The sequence below is a fragment of the Rhincodon typus genome, chromosome 4 (assembly GCF_021869965.1).
Source record: "Rhincodon typus isolate 14 chromosome 4, sRhiTyp1.1, whole genome shotgun sequence".
Lineage (NCBI taxonomy): Eukaryota > Metazoa > Chordata > Chondrichthyes > Orectolobiformes > Rhincodontidae > Rhincodon > Rhincodon typus.
In genome coordinates, this window is record NC_063335.1 from 82,821,929 (window position 1) to 82,841,077 (window position 19,149).

The window sequence follows — 19,149 nt, forward strand, 5'->3', positions numbered from 1 at the left end:
TAGGGACACATTCATTGAAAAATATATCTTGATACCTCACCATGCCTTGTTGTTTCTTACTTACCCGTCTATCAAACATTTAACGTTGGAAACATATTTGATACATTGAATGCTATTCATAGTTTGGACATTTGTAAGTCTTTATAGTTTCAATGACAGTTTGTATTTGTGCAATGCAAATTATTTGAGATTGACAGTAATTGTGCACATTTTCAGGGTATCTGCTTGTACAGTGCTGCTGTAATGTCGATCACAGGAAACTACCAAGAATAAAAAACCAACAGAACTGCAGATGTTAACTACCAGGTATAGTCCAATTGTGTGAATGTGAAAATACTCAAAAATGCAGTAATAAGAAAATCACACCAGAAACCTTACTCTGGATACCTATACAACATATCCCATTGATGAGAAGAACAGGGAAGGCTTTGAGTGAAAAGCCCTCAAGTCTGTTTTTTCACATGCTATTAATTCTAGGTTTTGTTTTGGTCCTGATGGGTTCAATGTCCAGAGGTCAGTCAATTAGATGGGCTGCACCCAAAGCAGGCCACAAAACCAGGTTAGGCAAATCCATAACTCTGACAGGAGGAGGGAAGAGGTTCTTATTCCTAATCGTGATGGCTTTTACATTTGTGTAAATGTGGGGCTGCCAGGAGGTGGAGCAGAAGGGGCAGGACTCCCATTCTTCCTAGTCCATTAGCAGTTCTGTGAAAGCACCTACCTTCTGTGAAGCCGTGTTTGCCTCATTTCAATTATCAGGTTGACTGAAGCCCAAGAAACCAAGCTAAATCAATCAGTCTTCCAGGTTTATTAACCAACCTGTCTCAGGACGACTTTCGTAAAACCCACAAAGCGGGGTCTAGGTTCAGAAGTTCTAGTAAAACAACTATACAAAATTCTGAAAAAATAACATTGCAAACAAACTTGCTGTAAGATCTAATAACTACATAAACTGAACAACTTTTAACGTGGACAGCTATTCAAGCTCACGTTTGTGTGCAGTCTGCTAAAATAATTATTAAATGGCCATTTTATCCCTCACACAATCAAACTTGAAATAGTAAAACTGAGACTGTGCACAGGCAGGGGAGAAAGAAATATGCCTTTTCCTTTGAGGATCCATCATTCAAAACTCATGATTAGACCATCACAGCTCAATAATGTCAGAACTCCGTAAATTACAATGAACCAAATATTATCCCATCGATTCCAAACAGGCTGAAATGTAGCCCTCACCTTTGGCAATCATTAAAGCCAAATTGAATTACAAAAGAAACCTTTCTTGTCATTTTTCTCGTGAGCAAATAGCCATGGTAAGTGAGCAATGAAAATCATTCATATCCTTTCAATACTTAGTTTTTTTTTTGAAAAAAGGATCTTTCAACTTTAGATACAGAAAGCAGACAATAATGGTTCGAAAGTAAAACAACTGTAGTTGATAAGACATCAGAATCACATTTTCCATAAAATGATTTTAACTTACATTCTTTTGCAGTGTGGGCATTTTGCCAGAGTGTTGAACCTAACTTCCATCCACTGTAAACAAAAACAAAACAAAATCAGGTCAGAGGCAAAACTTTTTTTTCCCTACAATGTCTCCAGAGGTCACCAACAGCTTTCCATTTCTCAAGCCTTAAATCTTCCTGTTCCTCCATTCCCTTCTAAGGGAAAATGCTTGATACATTTTCCAACTACAACATTGATTTGACATGGGCATTCACAGAAATTTTCCCATGATGTAACAAAAGTGGTTTCAGTGCCAGTGAACAGAATTGTTCAACTTAATGACTCAGGTTATGAATGGGTTGCGAGACTCTGAGGGCACAATTTAACCACTTTTGAAGAATTCCAGAAGTAGGGACCAAATGCTGACGCTGCTGATGTCGTCTGGCTGGCTGGGTCCACAATCTTGGTGGGAGGCTACCTCTGGGAGCTGTGTCCAATCAAGGACAGTGGGGCAGAACATGCAGCAGGGTGGGCTATCTGGAGGGCCCGCAGCATTGTCCTGTTAGCAACCCCTTCAGCAGACAAAAGAATGCTAACGTATCTCCTGAAGATGAGGCAACATTTTAACATTATTCGAAAACAGAAAACTTGCAAGTGACACATACTGGCCTAACTCATCCTGTATCTCTCAAAACGGAAGTCTAGTACATTCATTTTTAAGTATTACTGCTGCCTGACAAAGATTTGCAAACTGTGCTGGAAGTGTATCGGCAGTGGCAGTGGTGGTGGTGGTGAGGCGGGTAAAGGTAGTTTTGCTGCCTCCTGACTCCAGGGATCTGCCAGGCACTCGACGACTCATCCACTCCTAACAGCATCCCCAGTTGGACCCCAATTGGAGGGAAGGAGAAGTCAATGTTTCAGGTATTACTCTCCTTCAGGGCTTGAAGTCATCTCCCTGCTCTTTTGTCAGTCATGTTCTCTGGTTACTAATTCTTGAGCCAACGTAAACAGTTTCTCTGCCAAAACACTTAACAAATTTGAACGCATCTAAATTCTCAACTGTTCCAGTTTCTCTAGTCCTGCTGTACATCTGACGTCTTTCATTCCCTGACACCATTACAATAAATCTCCTGTGCACCCTCTCCAAGAAGGTGGTATCATTCAGGTTGGAAGACTATACAACCTTTTCAACTTGTAGAACCATCTTCAAAGATTTTTTTGTATATCACCAGCTCTCTAGAATCATAGAATATTGCAAACACAGGAATCAGCCACTCAATTTGCCTTTTCCATGTTAGCTCTCAGCTAGGTCAGCTGAACAACTCAGCAGGTCCCACTTCTCTACAGCCCTTTAGATTTCTTCACAGTTAATTATTCAATATTCTCTTGAAAGCCATGAATAACTCTGCCTCCATTGCCCACTCAGGCAGTGCACAGTGAATCTTGACCACTCAGGGTAATAAAGATTTTCTGAATGTCACCTGTCAGCTTTTGCCAATCACCTTACTTCTCAGCCACCCTGCCGATGATAACAGAAGCACCCAGATTTTAGTCTATTCCTATACCTCATTTAAAACCGCATCTTCTGTTCAAATTCTCTTTCATTCTTCCAACAAAAATACTTCACTTTTCCATATTACGTTTAATGACCCAAATGTGCCATTGCTACCAGTTTATCTTTACCATCTTTTCTAGTTCCTTGTTAAAATAAGATCTTTCCCCTTTCTTTTCCCCATGTAGTCAGGTTTCTGTTCATTTGAGAGAAGAGAACAATTTTTAAAATGTAGGCTCAAATGGAAATTTAAAAATGCCATAAACTAATCTTTCAGTCAAAGGACTGGCATTAGACCAATGCCTGTTAATAGAAATTAGCAAGCTGTTTTTAAATATTCTTTCAAAGGTTAAACCAAGAATGTGCAAGTTTTCTCATCTGCAAAGCCCCAAGAGAGACCATTTCTAAGCTTCCTGAAAAACGTAACCAAAACGTATTTTGTTGATTTACTATTTTCACAAACATACAGGTTTCATACTTAATCGGTAGATCATGAGACTGTTAATCTCAGGGCTTGGGTTCAAGCCCCATGCTGTGCACCTTTGTTGGGGCAGCATGGTGGCTCAGTGGTTAGCACTGTTGCCTCACTGCACCAGGGACCAGGGTTCAATTTTGTCTGCATGGGGTTTGCACTTTCTCCCAGTGTCTGCATGGGTTTCCTCCGGGGGCTCTAGTTTCCTCCCGCAGTCCAAAGATGTGCAGGTTAGGTAGATTGGCCATGCTAAATTGCCCATTCTGTCTAGGGTGGGAAATGCAGAGATTGGGTAGGGGGGTGTGTCTTGGTGGGATGCTCTTCGGAAGGTTGACATAGATTCAATGGACTGCTTCCACACTGTAGGGATTCTATAAACTTCTAAGTTCATTTTCAGACTGACACAAAGCTCTAAAATGACAGGCTAGCAAGGAAATATTGAACTAATATTACCCACCCAAACAAAGAGAGGTTCTCTCAAACAGCCTGAGCACAGTCTGACCTTTTGGTCAGGCGCTATAAATGATTAGGTGCCTGATGAATTTACTCAATGTTCAGCTCAAACAGGAACAATTTCTTCAGATGTGCAGTTAATCAAATCTATTGTGGATTTTTTTTTTTCCCTTTATTCATTAATGGGATGAGGGAGTTGCTGGCTAGGTAGCATTTATTGCCCATCCCTAACTGCCTAGAGGGCAGTTCAGAGTCAACCACATTGCTGTGGGTCTGGAGTCACATGTAGGCCAGACCAGGTAAGGATGGCCGTTTCCTTCCCTAAAGGACATTAGTGAACCAGATGGGTTTTTCCAACAATCGACAATGGATTGATGGTCATCATTAGATTCTTAATTCCAGATATTTTACTGAATTCAAATTCCACCATCTGCTATGGCAGGATTCGAACTCAAGTCCCTAGAACATTCTGGGTCTCTGGATTAACAGTCCAACGACAATTCCACTAGGCCGTTGCCTCCCCGTTTGCTTCCCATAGTGCATTTTTGCAGATGGCGGAAAAGACATATTCACTACAGAAAAAAGAAGGTTCACATCATTCACAAGCAACAGCTCATTTGTGAATAGTGTCTCAGTCATCACCAGATATCGAGCTCACTTTAGCATTGAGAATTTGATCGGTGAAATAACAGGCAAGTTGCAAATCAAGACAAGCAGTAGAGTTATAAAAGCAAAAAAGTGGCAAAAGAAATAATTTCTAGAGCTTTCAGGCCAGATGGATATGTGAAGCTAACCTTTTACATTAAAAAAGCATATCTTTTACTTTTGTAACAGTGCATTAATAGTAGTCAAATTGACTATTCCAAGTGTTATTTTCTATATATGTCGTATATTGCTTTTCTTAAAACACTTCCCAAACAAGCAATGCCTTGTCTAATAATGGTGAACAGTATAAAAGGAGTGTGCATATGTAATATCTACACTGGCTCTATGAATGAACAATTAATTCAGTGCCATTCTCCAGCCTCATCCCCACAACTCTGCACATTCTTACTTTTCAGATGATACTCCAATTCCCTTTCACTGGCTTCAATTAAACCTGCCTCTGCCAGACACTCGGGCAGAAGATTTCAGACCTCAGCCACATAATAGATAATATCTTGACTGTGCCCAAAATACTATTACTGTGAAGGTAGCCCATTGCTCAACGACAGTCTTATCTACTAACCTCTGCCTCCAATTTATCTTGTACAGATCTACTCTTATATCCAGATAATTATGTTTTCTCTACATTATTCACTGTCCTTTTCCACAGTCAGCCTAATCCTCGTGATACAATCATCATAGTTGCTTAAACATTCCCCTACGGTATTACGACCCACCTGATTTTTAAAATATGCCTCGCAAAGTCTCCATTCTGATTGGATTTCAAACCTACTGTTATAGAGTTTCTTGAACACATTCCAGACACTTTAGTTTCTCCAGTTAGCTTCATGTCTGTTGTTTGGAAAATGTTAAAAGTCTATTACAAAGGATGTGATAGCAGAGAATTTAAAATACAAAGTATGACTGAAAGTCTGCATGGCTTCATGAAGGGGAAATCATGCCTGACAGGTTCACTATTCAAATTCTTTGAGGAGGCAACAGCACGACATATGAATGGGAAGCAGTAGATGTAATGTATTTGGATTTTCAGAAAGCACTTGATAAAGGCACCACACATCAGACTACTTAATATAATAAGATCCCAAGATGTTGGCAATCACATATTAGAATGGATAGAGGATCGGCTAACTAATAAAAAGCAGAGAGCTGGATAAGAGGGCATTTTCAGGCAGCAATCTGTAACTATTGGTGTGCCACAGGGAGCAGTGCTGGAACCACAATTAGTTGTGATATATATTAATGACTTGGATGAGGTGTATTAATGTTTTACAGCCAAGTTTGCAGATGATCCAAAAATAGGTGGAAAGGCAAGTGCTGAGGATGACACAGAGTCTGCAAAGGGATACACACAGGTTGAGCAAGCATGCAAGATCTAAGCAGATGGAATATAATGTGGAGAAATGTAAGTTTATGCACTCTTAAAAGAGAAGCTGAATATTATTTAAATGGAGAAAGACTGCAGAAAGCTACAGAGGAGAAATTTGAAAGTCTTGAATCATGAGGTAGCATCCAATTTCAGTGGGTAACAGGAAAGGCAAATGGAAGTTGGCCCCCTTATTTCAAACAGAATGGAGTATAAAAGTAGGATGGTTTTGCTAAAACTATACAAGGCACTGGTCAGCTCACAACTAGAATACTGTGAACAGTTTTGGGACTCCACTCCAAAGAGATCATCCCTGATTGGATTTTCAATTCCACTTCCCTGCTTTTTCCTCCCATAAATGCGGATTCCCTTACTGATGAAAAATCTATCTTAACCACAGATTCACTACCTCCAGAGAAGAAATTCCTCCTCATCTTGTTCTTAAATGGGTGACTTCTTGCTTTAAGATGGTCTCTTCTGGTCCTAGACTCTCCCCAGAACGGGGAACAACCTTTCTGCATCCATCCCGTCAAATCCTCTAAGAACCTTGCATGTTTCAATAAAGTCACTTTATTGCATGAACTCTGCCAGGATCTCATGTCGATAAGATTATATGTTAGTCTTCTAAACTCCATAAGATAATGCCCAGGCTCTGTCCAACCTTTCCTTATAAGGTAAAGAATCCACAACTACACTTCTCTCCCCTTTAACTCCATCCAATCCCCAAGTACCAACTGTGTGAACATTCTCTGAACTGTTTCTAATATATTTGTATACTTAAACAAGGAGACCAACACTATATTCAGCTCTCCCAGATGCTGTCTCAACAGCGCCCTGTAAAACCACAGTAAAACTACAATCCTTTTATCTTCCATTTCTCTTGCAATAAACAATATTCCATTATCATTCCAATTTCTGTTTAATGTGCAGCGAAAATATACTAATCAAAGCAAGTAAATGTAATGGAGAGCAAATTACCGCATAAATATTGTGTAATTCATGGTAAGTCTTTTCTAATTGCTACTGGAGCTGGCAGATCCTCTCAACTATCTTACTATTCACATAGCAGCTACATACATACCAGAAAGGTATTCCCACAATGTCCGCACACCACACGTGTACCTTCAGGTTGCACTGGCAAGGCAGGCTGAGCAGGTTGTTCCTCTGGGATCAGCATCACTGGACCCAAATTTATTATGCGTCTACTGTGGGGAAACAAGTGCTGCATTAGAGTACGTATTTATACTAAACTTTGAGATTAACAACTCTGAAAACATTTATCACTGTTTATCAGAGATAGTAAGAACTGCTGATGCTGGAGTCTGAGATAACAGTGTGGAGCTGGAGGAACACAGCAGGCCAGGCAGCAGAGGAGCAGGAAAGTTGACATTGTGGCTCAGGAGGGTCAACTTTCCTGCTCCTCCGATGTTGCCTGGCCTGCTCCATTCCTCCAGCTCCACACTGTGTTATCTATCACTGTATATCAGCATTTTCGCAACTTGGCTCCGCTGCTGGACATAAAGGGTGAGATTATTCCAGATAAAATCTCAAACCCCAAACTGATATCATTCAGTTCAATAATAAACAAACTGTCTAAGTTGATTGCTAACATTATATTAATAATTGAACACTTTTTCCAGCTCATGATTTGTACTTTTACTTGAAATCATCTCTTTTGCATTAGTAATAGGTACAGAATCAGCTGCAGTGCCTTCTGTGGAATACTGGCATCTCGTGGAATGTCGGCAAAGAACAAGGAACATAGGAGAAGACCACTTAGCCCCTCAAGTTTGCTGCACCATTCAACATGATCATGATTATCCACTTCATTACCGTTTTCCCCACTCTATCCCCAAATCCCTTGATGTCATTAGTATTTAGAAATCAGTCAGTCAATCTCCATCTTAAACATACTCAAAGTCTCAGCTGCCACAGGACTCTGAATAAAAGAGGTCACATCATACTGGTCTAAAACGGCCTCCCCCTTACTTTTTGCCCCTTGATTCTAGGCTCCTGACTAAGGAAAAATTATTACCTGCATCTACACTGTCTATCTATCTATCATTAAGTGTTTTGTAGGTTTCAATGAAATTGTCTCTCATTCTTCAAAACTCTACAGAACACAGGCGCAACTTCCTAATCTCTGTTCGGAGGACAGTCCCGACAGCCCAGGAACAAGTCTGGTGATCCCTCATTACACTTCTCCCGTGACAATAATATGCTTCCTAAGATAAAACGAGGAAAACTGCACAATACTCCAGGTGCAGTCTACCCATGCTTCTATACAACCGAAGCAAGATTTCTCTACTGCTGTATGACAAAGGCTAAACATACGACTAGCGTTCCTAACTGTGCCTGTAGGTTAGCCTTCAGCAACTTATATCTTGGCTTTCTAATTTCTTATCATTTAAGAAATAACATATATATCTTTTCCTCCTACCATAATAGGTAATCTCATTTCTACACATTATATCTCTGCCCAGTTATTAAGTCTGTGCAAATCCTCTTTTAGCCATTTTGCATCTTCTCTTCACAATACACATTCCCACCTAGCAAGCTGGTAGTAGTACATCTGGTCCTGATATCCATATCTCTGATATACATTGTGAAGGTTAAAACCAGAGTACTGATCATAGTGGCACCCCATAAGAAGCTTGACAACCTGAGAAAAACCCACTTCTTCCTTCTCGGTCTTCTGCTTGTGAACTGATCTTTAATCTATGCCAGTATATTACCTTCTATAATGTGGAGAACTTTATCAAAAGTCTCCTGAAAATCCTGACTACACCCACCAATTTTACTTTAATCGATTCGGTTTGTAACACCCTAAAAAAAATTCCAATTGGTTCAACAAACACTGATTTTTGCATACATTTTGACTAATGTCAAATCAGATCATTATTTTCCAAGTGTCCATTTATTACATCCTGCCATTTTCCCAGCTACTGATGTAAATAGGCAGCCTGATAAAAGTTTATAAAATAATTAGAGGTATAAATAGAGTTAATAGTAGCTTTCTTTTCTAGAGGATGGGGCATTTCAAGACTAGGGAGGCACATTTTTACGCTGAGGGGAATGGGACTCAAAGACATGAGGGGCAAATTTTTTTTTTTCTTTTTTTTTAACATAGAGGGTGGTTCATGTGTTCAATGAACTTCCTGAGGAAGTGGCGGATGTGAGCACAATTATAACAATTAAAAGATATTTAGATAAGTACATGAATAGGAATGGCCTGGAAGGATATGGGCCAGGAGCAGGCAGGTGGGACTAGTCAAGTTTGGGATGTTTGGACCAAAGAGACTATTTCCGTGCTGTATGACTGTCTGTAATTCGCAGTTTTATCTCTCCATCCCTTCTGAAGTATTATTAAGATTTTATACCTTTCAATTTGCTGGAACCATTCCATAATCTATAACATGTTGGAAGATGATTATCAATGTGTCCACTATTGCTTTCGGAGGTAGAATATCAGTGACATCAATTTGCATCACCAAGAGTAGCTCAGTAATCCTGCTACTGACTAGGTCACAAAAAACATGGGACTGTCAGACTGGATCCGTGCTTAGTTGCAAAAGAACCAACATATGGGAAAAGCACCTAGTTAGTTAACCTCGTCCTCACTAATCTTCATGGTCTGAAGTGTCTATGACAGGACAATGTTTGCAACAGTGACCAAAAGGAGGAACTTGAGCTGATCTTGCCTTGACATAAAACCAATGTTGAATCCCTTACAGTTAACATCCTGGGCTTATCTTTGACCAGAGAATTAACTAGACTTGTCACACAAATACTGCAACTTCAACAACAAAATCAAAAGCTAGAGATTCCACAGTAACTTCCTGCATAACTCCTCAAAACCTACGCACCATCAAAAAGGCACAAGTTGCAAATATGATAAATTACTCTCCCCTTAACTGAATGAGTATGGCTCTAACAACATGCAGAATGCTTAACATAGTGCAGAAAATAAGTTGCTCACTTGATCTACGCCATATAGATCATCTTGAGCATTCCCTCCCTCCACTGCTCACAGTCAACAGCAATGTGTAACATACACAAAATGCACTGCAACACTCATCATGGATCCTTAAAGAGCACCATCCAACACTGCAACCTCTACTACCTGGAAGGACGAGGGCATCAGGTTCATAGGAACATTACCACCTATAATTTACCCTACAACCCCAATTTCTATGCCCGATTTCCTCTTAATCAAGAATCTAGCACTAGAGTCACTAAAATAGAGATTGAGCAATTTTTTTTTCTCTGAGGCTATTGAGTCTTTGGAACTAAAGGCTTGGTGGAAACTGAGTTCTTGAATATTTTTAAGACAAAAGGTAGACAGATTATTGCTAACCCAAGAGAGTATAAAGTCATCAAAAAAGGCTGGAATGCGAATTTAAGATTACAGACAGATCAGCCATGCAGATGGAGGAGGAGGCTGGAAGGGTTAAAAGGCCTATGCCCGCTACTGATTCGCATGTTTGTATGTTAGCAACACACCATCCTGACTTAGAACTTTATTGCTGTTCCGTCACTGGGTCAAAATCCTTGCTCTCTCTTCCTAACAGTACACACCAAATGGACTTCAGTGGCTCAGCAAGTTGATTCAACACTTTCTCCAGTGCAATTTGCAATGATGAACAAATGTTGGGCTTGTGGGCAATACTCACACACCACGAAAGAATAATTAAATACAAGGTTAGTTTCTGCTCACTGCCTTCCCCAGAACACTTACGTGAAATTCCTCTGCCATTTTCAAATGCTTAATTAAAGCTCCATAAGTATTCCAGATTAATTAGTTAGTTGAAATATCTCAGCTAGCATACCTTTTAACAGCTCTTTCTGGCAAAAAGACATTTTCTGTAAAGCACATTTTGAAATATGGTACTATTATATCAGTACAAGATAGTGAAACAATGACCATTTTAAAGATCATCGACAGCAGCAAGTGCCAGTAATTTCATCGGATGATATCTGCATATTCTAATACCTGCGCTGGAAATTTTCTCATGTATTCTCCATGTCAGAACTTGACCAAAAAATAGGTGGAATCTCAGAGAGATGCATAACTAGAAGTGACAATGACCTTTGGTCTAAGCTATAGGCTGTCAAAATGGATTACTGAAGAGTTCATCAAGCTCCAACGATAGAATTAAATTCCTAAAACTAAAATGCAGCAAGTTCATACCAACCAGTTAGGCCTTGGACACCCAATGCGTCGCGATGTGTCCTTGCAAATAAGGAGACAATTGCAAGGACATCGTACATACTTCTTCCCTGATGGAGGATTTTTGATTGGCTGAAAAACAAACACCATTTAATTAAAAGACGTACTTTCCAAAGGAGAAAAAAAAACAATTCTTATTTACAGGTATCTTCCACAAATATCTTAAAACACAAATTATGAATTTTACAAGGCTGGTTTAAGTTGAAGTAATGTTGCACAAAATGTAAAATACATAATTTGTCAGAGTCCTGAAAGTTATAAATAGTTATTCCTATGGAAATACTGGCAATCTAAACATTGTGTAGGTCATTTCCTTAGGAACACACAAACTTTTTATCCATTATTTAGTGTGAGACATAATTTGATTTTGGTTACCTTTGCGTTGTATCCCTAAATGACTGTGGTTAATGGTTAACTAGAAATCTAGATTTTAAATTTATAGTCAATCTAGCATCAAATACTTCTGTGCAGAAGAGTGTCCCACATTTTTAATTACCGTGTACAAGCATTTCACTCCTGAAAGGTCTGTTTTAAACAGACTATGGCCTTTTTCCTTATCTTCCCAACTCACAAAGTTTCTAACTAACTGTTCTCTTAACATTTTAAACTTTGATCAAATCATCCCATACCTTTGAATTCCAAACAGGACTTCCAGTCCTCTTCTTTGTAGTCCTCTTGATATCAAGGCCAACTTCCATTAGCTTTTTGTGTTCCCTTCTGTACCCTTTCCTGGCATTTTAATGAACTAAATACTTGGATCCCAAGTACTTTTGAATCTCTGTTGTTTCTATTTAGAAAGTGCTTCGGTTTACGTTTTGAATATGCAAAGTCAATATTTCATATTTGTCTACAATGAAATCCATTTACCACAGTTTTGCTGTTCACTTAACTTAGTGATCTCTCCCTGTAACTTTATGCCTTCATAAACATTACGTACACTACTGCCTTTGCGTCATTGACAAATTTGTGGTTTTCTATTCCCTCACGTTACTCATTAATAAATATATAGGGAGGCCTCAGCAGACCCTCATATGACATCATAAGTCACATCCTGCTAATTGCAGACTGAGTGTGTCTAAATTATTCAAAAACATTCAAGAAGTGACTCAAACCAGCCAGGATTACAAAAAGAAATGTTTCCTTCCATGATCCTGCCTTTCAACTGAATATAATACTTTGCTCAAATATATTTTCTGCTATCCATACAAAATGATTTAAGAATAACTGATCAACTGAGAACTGCAACAGGACTACACTGTTGAGTGAGGCAAGGGAGGAAATAGCAGGAGCATTGACAATCATTTTAAATTCCTCCTGGCCACAAAGCTATCAGATCACTGGACGACAGTCAATATTGAAGTGTTATTCAAGAAGGGAGCAAGAGATAAAGCAGAAAACTACTGGCTGGTCAGTCTAACCTTATTGGTGGGGAAATTATTGGAAGCAAGTCCAAGGGGCATGGAAAGGCAGGGATTAATCAAGAACAGTCAGCACAGTTTTGTTAAGGGGAGGTCATGTCGGACTAACCTGAATGAATTTTTCAAAGAGGTAACCAAGTGTGTTGATGAGGGCAATGCATTTGATGTAGTCTATGGGGAATTCAGCAAGAGTTTTGATAAGGTCCCACGTGGGAGACTGATAGCAAAAGTAAGAGTCCATGGGATCCAAAAAAAAAAAATTGACAAATTGGATCCAGAATTGGCTGAATGGCAGGAAAAAGAGCGCGATTGTCAAGGGGTGTTTTTGTGACTAGAAGCCTGTGTTCAGTGGGGCTCTGTAGGGATTGGTGCTGAGACCCTTGCTGTTTGTGGTATATTTAAACTTTAGAAAATGATTTAGACTTGAATGTAGGAGAATTGATCAGTTAAGTTTCCAGATGATAGAAATGTTAGTCGGATGGCAAATAGTGAGGAATATGGCTTTAGAATATAGAATGGTGTAGATGGGCTGATGGCAATGGCAAACTGAAGTCAATCTTGATAAGTCTGAGTTGCAAAGTCGATATTCTCATTTTTGTCTTCGACGAAATCCCATTTACCTGCATAGGACAAACAAGGCAAGGCAACATATGATGAACAGCAAGACCCTATAATGTAGTGTCCAGCACTGGACACTATTCCATCTGTGGCCTCACCAATGATTTATAAAGTTGTAAAAAGACTTCCTTTCTTTTATATTCTACGCTCCAGCTAATGAAGGCAAGCATCCCGTATGCCTTCCTCACCATCCGGACTACCTGTGCTAACACCTTCAGAGATCTATGGACCTGTACACCAAATCGATTGTTTTGTCCAACACAGGCTCAACAAACTGAAGGCCCTTTCTCTGTAACATAGACCTCTGTGACTACAAGTAGCTGCCACAGGAAATAACTCTGCAAGTTTTTTTTCTAAACAGAAAGACAAGCATAGATGGTGAACACCCAAACCAACAGTGTTTGTATTCTCGCATCCTAACTGCAGATTATGCCGATTAATTAATGCCAATTACTTTGGTAGCTTTAAAGTACAAATGTTGAGAAAATGCAACAATTTAGAAGATTAAATTTAATTATTCCATACAACACTAACAAACTATGTAAATCTATTGCCCTCATGTCCAAGGCAGGTAATTAAATACCTAGTAACTTGACTATTTTCTACATCACAGCTCAGGTTCAAGAAACCAATAGAGAATTAATACATGAATAAGCTGACAACTTTGAGTGATTAATGGTGTAGATTTCTGAAGAAATAAGTTGCATGCAACCTCGACTTGAAAAAGCACAGGAAAGCACGGAGTACAAACTTATACTGTACTTTTTAAAATTCATAGGATGTGGGTATCACCAGCTTTTATTGCCCATACCTAACTGCCTTTGAGGTGGTGCTGAGATGTACTGCTTCAATCCCTGTGGTGAAAGCTCACCACAGATTCTGCAAGAGGGATTTGACCCAGCGACAGCAATACATTTCCAAGTCAGGATGGTTTGTGGATTAGAGGGGAATTTACAGGTGGTAGTGTTTACATGTACCTGCAACCTTTGCCCTGTACGATACAGAACACAAACTTAGATGGTGATCTGAGATGCCATGCTGAATTACTGCAGTGCATCTTGTAAGTACTGTCATTGGGCATCGGTGGAGAAGGATTCAAATATGAAAAGTAGTGGATGTGACAAGCAGGATAGTCCTGGATTGTGTCAAGCTTCTCAAGTGTTGTCAGGGTTGCACTCACCCAGGCAAATGAAAAGTGTGCCCTCAAATCCCCGATTTGTGCTTTGTACGTACATGTAGACAAGCTTTGGGGAGAAAGGAGGAGAGTTCCTCACTGTTGAATTTCTGTCCTCTGACTGGTTCTTGTAGGCTGCACTTATTTGCTGATCTAGTTTGCTTCTGGCCAATCTTCACGACCAAGATTTTGAGTGGGGAGGATTCATTGAACAGCAAGGTGTAACAGTTTAGATTCTTTCATATTGAAGATGGGCATTGCCTGGCACTGATGTGGTGAAAATGTTACTTGCCATTTATCAGCCCAAGTTATCCAGATTTTCTAACATATGGGCACAATTGTTTCAGAATGTACATCTCTTGGAGGTACAATATTCCAGAGTCACCACACCGAGTGAAGAAATTCCTCCCTATTTTAGTCTTAAATGGCCACCTTTATTCTGCAATTGAGACCCTTGGTTCTATACTGACTGGGAAACACCTTAACTGCATCCATCTGTCCTGCCCTGCAACAATTCTCTACGTTTCAAAGAGATAAAATCTCACTGTTTGGAAAGCTAGGAGACGACGGACCGGACAGTTCCTCATTCTTTCTTCATGAGACATTCTGCTATTTCAGGAGTTAGCCTGGTAAAACTCTGCTGCAGTCTCTAAGGCAAATATGCTTCTTTCGATGAGGAGACCACAACTATGCACCATACTGAAGGTGCAATCTCTGCTAGGGTCTATTCAACTGTAGCAAGACATCCTTACTCCTATACTCAAAACCCCTTGCGATGAAGACCAACATACCATTTACCTTCCTAATTTCCTGTGTGACAGCTGCATGATAGCTTTGAATGACTCAAAAAATAATGACATCCAGTTACTTTGGGCAAGAAAACTTCCCAAACTCACTATCAAATTCGGTTATAGGACAGCTACCACTGGCAGCTCGAGGTTCACATATAGAAGAACACAGAACAGTACAGCACAGGAACAAGCCCTTCGGCCCACAGTTTACTGGCACCAACTGAAACATTGGGCAAGATACAGGTTATTCCATAATATCAATCGGGTAAATGTTACATTACTAAGATAAACATTGTTATGAAGGCTACAAAGAGACCTGTGGATATTGGTCTTCACTCCTCGAGATCAGAAATGTTCTACCTTATTCCTACGCAAACCAGTGTGATATCAAATTGGCTGGAGCTCAAATAAAAACAAAATAGTATAGATGCTGGGGATCTGAAATAAAAACAAAGTGCTAGGGAGACTCAATAGATCTGTCAGCATCTGTGAAGAGAGAACTAGAATTAACATCGAGTCCAATACAACTCTTCTTCAGAACTGGACAGTAATCAGGTTTCCTTGCCCATGTTCAACCTGGTACCATGAGACTTCATGATGTTTGGAGTCAACATTGAGGACTCCCTATGCAATCCCCTCCCAACTGCACACCACTGTGTAGCCTTCTCTGGTGCATCTGTTTTAATCGTGAGTCAGGACTTGTTCAAGGTTTACAATGGTGATGTCTAGGACATAGTGATATTCATGGAATCATACCTTACAAACCATGTCAAGCTATTATTGGACTAGACTGTAGGACGGATCGCCCAATTTTGATGAAAGTTGGCAATGTTCGCAAGGAAGGCTTAGCAGGGTCAACAAGTCTGAGTTTACCATTGTTATTTCCAGTGCCTCGATTTGCCAGATGGTCCGTCCAGATTCACTGGTTTTGTTAGACTTGGTAGTGACGGACACAACTGAAATGATTTAGCAAGCTATTCAGATGGCATTTGAGAATTCACCACATTCCTGAATTTGGAGTTGCATCTATGACAGACCAGATAAAGACAGCAGAAAAGAACGAGTGAACCAGATGGTTTTTTGCAACAATCAGTAGTGGTTACATTATCCAGATTGGTGCCGAATTCAGATTTAACCAAATACTTTGGTGGGATTTGAATCCAGGTCCCCGGGGAATTAGCCCGAGGGTCTAGATTACTACTAACTCACTGAGAGTGCGACCATTATTATACCACTGCCTCCCACTCCAGTTACTGAGATGGATCATGGTCAAGTTACACCATTCAAAAACAGCCATGAACATAATTCCCTCAAACACCACCAAATATAGACTAATTGGCCATTCCTCCAGTGCGCAAAACAGCTGCTCGGTCATTAAGAAAATGGACTGGTTTTCGAAGTGATTCACTATATGTGCAGTATTTTAGAATGCTTTCTTTGTCTTTTAAAAACAAACAAGAAAAGAAGAACAAGTCTGCAATTACATAGCACCTTCAGATGATGCACTTGGGAAATAATAGGTACTTTTATAACATTGGGAATGCAGCAACCTATTTGTGAAGAGCAGGTCCTCAAACTGCAATGAGATTAACTAAGATATAAAATCAGTTTTAATGTTTTGTTAAAAGTTAAATCACCACAGCTCCTTCAATAGCACCTTCTAAATCCACAACCTCTACTACCGATGAGGACAAGGTGCAGTAGATAGATGGGAACACCACCAGCTGCAAGCCCCTCCATGTCAGTCATCATTCTGATTGGGAACTATATCATTGTCCTTTAACATTCGCTGGATCAAAATTTGATAACTCCCTCCCTTACTTCACTTTGGATATACCTACCCAATATGAACTGCAGCGGTTCAAGAATACAGCTCACCACCACCACCTCAAGACCAATTCGGGACCAGCAATAAATTCTGACTTTGACAGAGACGTCCACATTCAGTGTATAAATAAAGGAGGATATTGATCTGGATACTGCGTGAACACTCAAGCATATCTTCAAATAACATCATTAAATCTTTTACATTGTTTTAAGAGTTGGCTGTGCATCAGTTTAACATCCATTTCAACATGAGGTGTGGCATTTTTTCAGTACTCAATTCAAGTGTTAATTTATGTGATGTACTCAGGTTCTGGTGTAGTGTTTGATCCATGATCTTCCAACTCAGCAGTGAGAATATGACTACTGCAACTGACAACCTGGAAATATTCCAACAGCTTTGATCTGCTAATGAGATTTCGATTGCCCTTGCATTTAAAGGGGCTTCAGTTCAATTGTCTAACGGTAATTTTAGGGTTTACCCTCTTGTTCTGCACATCCTCATCAGATGCAATAGTTTATCTGCACTATCAAATACTGTAATTATCTTAAACTTCTCAATCTTCTTCACTCAACAGAATGCAAGATTTGTCTGTGCATCCTGGTCTCAATTTAAAACATTAAAACACATCTGTATTGATGTATCGTTAAACAAAAACCTACACTGCACCCGCTGCAAAACAAATATATCCTTCCTAAGATGCACTGCCTAGAAACAAAGCAGCAAATCAGATGCTAGTCAACTAAAGCATTAGGTCATTACAGTACAACTTCTACTCCTTATGCATTGCAGTCCCCTAGAAATAAAGAACAGCAGTTCATTAGCAACTTCCCACTTTTTGTTCTAGTCTCCTAGATCTGTATAGATCCCTTTAAATCTCTCCATTCTTCACAGTTTCTATCATCCCGAGTTAGAAAATACTCAGACACATCTTTCTTACATCCAAAGTAATTTGCAACTTTCTGTTCCTACCTACATTACATACTAGACCACCTAAATGAATGGCATGAACAAGCTTGGACACACTAATCTCTATTCCTTCCTGAAACTCAGAACACTAAAATTGGGCAACTTCAAATGTTACTCCCTCGAATAAATCAGTAAGATTCAAAAATAAATTTAAAGAAACTAATGATAGGGAGGGGAAGAGGCTGTGGACATCTACAGAAAATGTGTTAGCATGTATTTTTTACAAGTAGCATAAGTACAATTTAAACTCAGTTTGTAACTGATGAAATTATTGCTCCATTTACAGTATTCTCTTACTTGTGTTGACTTCGTAAAACAATCACAAATCAAAAAAATTGAACAATTAAATATCAATACACTTATCCTAATATCAAAAAGCTTGCTGGTGGACATGATCTTACAAGGACACTAGAGTTGCATCACGAATTACTTTTGGATTTAGCTGTCAAATTTTGTACAAGTTCAAACAAGATGGGAACTGACAAGAGAAAATGTTTATGTGGTGATACTTTGATACATCCACGCAATTCTTTGCCACTTCCTAACCCACACATTCCAAACTGAAGACATGCCTTTGACCGAAATGCATAAAATAAACAGCAAATAAAACACCTTGATTTTTTTTTGTCTGTATCCATCTTGCATCCAGAACATCTTTTTTCTAAAAGAGTGGACGTGCAGAAATAAACTGTGGATACATTTCAGCATGAATCTCAAGGAACTGAAGCAACAATTTTTTTGTACACAAAAACACTGCAACCTTGAATACTGATTTGTAGTTACAGGATCCAAACATGGGAAATGATGGATTGATCAGACTACGAGTATTAATGTTTCTTATAGATTTAATGACAGGCCTTAGAAAATCAACGGGAAAACGTGGGTACAGAGAATTTTAGTGCTGTTGAATCTACAGCATTCTTTCAGCACCAATTTACTCAATATTACTAAAACAAAAATGTTAAAATCGAGAAAGTCAACATGTCCTATATTTCTTTACATGTCCATATCCCATTCTATTAAATCAAAATTCACAAAAACAAAATTTTTCGTGTTGTACAGAAAAAAATAATTTCAGTACATTTATAAAAAGGAAGAACTATACATATTCAAGGGAAGCTACACTTTATAATGTGCTACCTGTTAGTCATTGACTTGTATAATATTTAGAT

At 39.2% G+C, this 19,149-nt stretch overlaps 1 protein-coding gene across 1 annotated transcript in view; it reads right to left on the reverse strand.

Moving 5' to 3' along the window:
• pip4p2 (phosphatidylinositol-4,5-bisphosphate 4-phosphatase 2) overlaps positions 1-19,149 on the reverse strand; it is a 65,316-nt gene that overhangs the window by 22,094 nt on the left and 24,073 nt on the right. The window contains exons 3-5 of the mRNA XM_048596384.1: positions 11,148-11,254; positions 7,034-7,157; positions 1,484-1,536 (exon numbers count right to left, since the gene is read on the reverse strand). Of these exons, the coding sequence (XP_048452341.1) occupies positions 1,484-1,536; positions 7,034-7,157; positions 11,148-11,254 (284 nt within the window). The remainder of the gene's footprint in view (positions 1-1,483; positions 1,537-7,033; positions 7,158-11,147; positions 11,255-19,149) is intronic.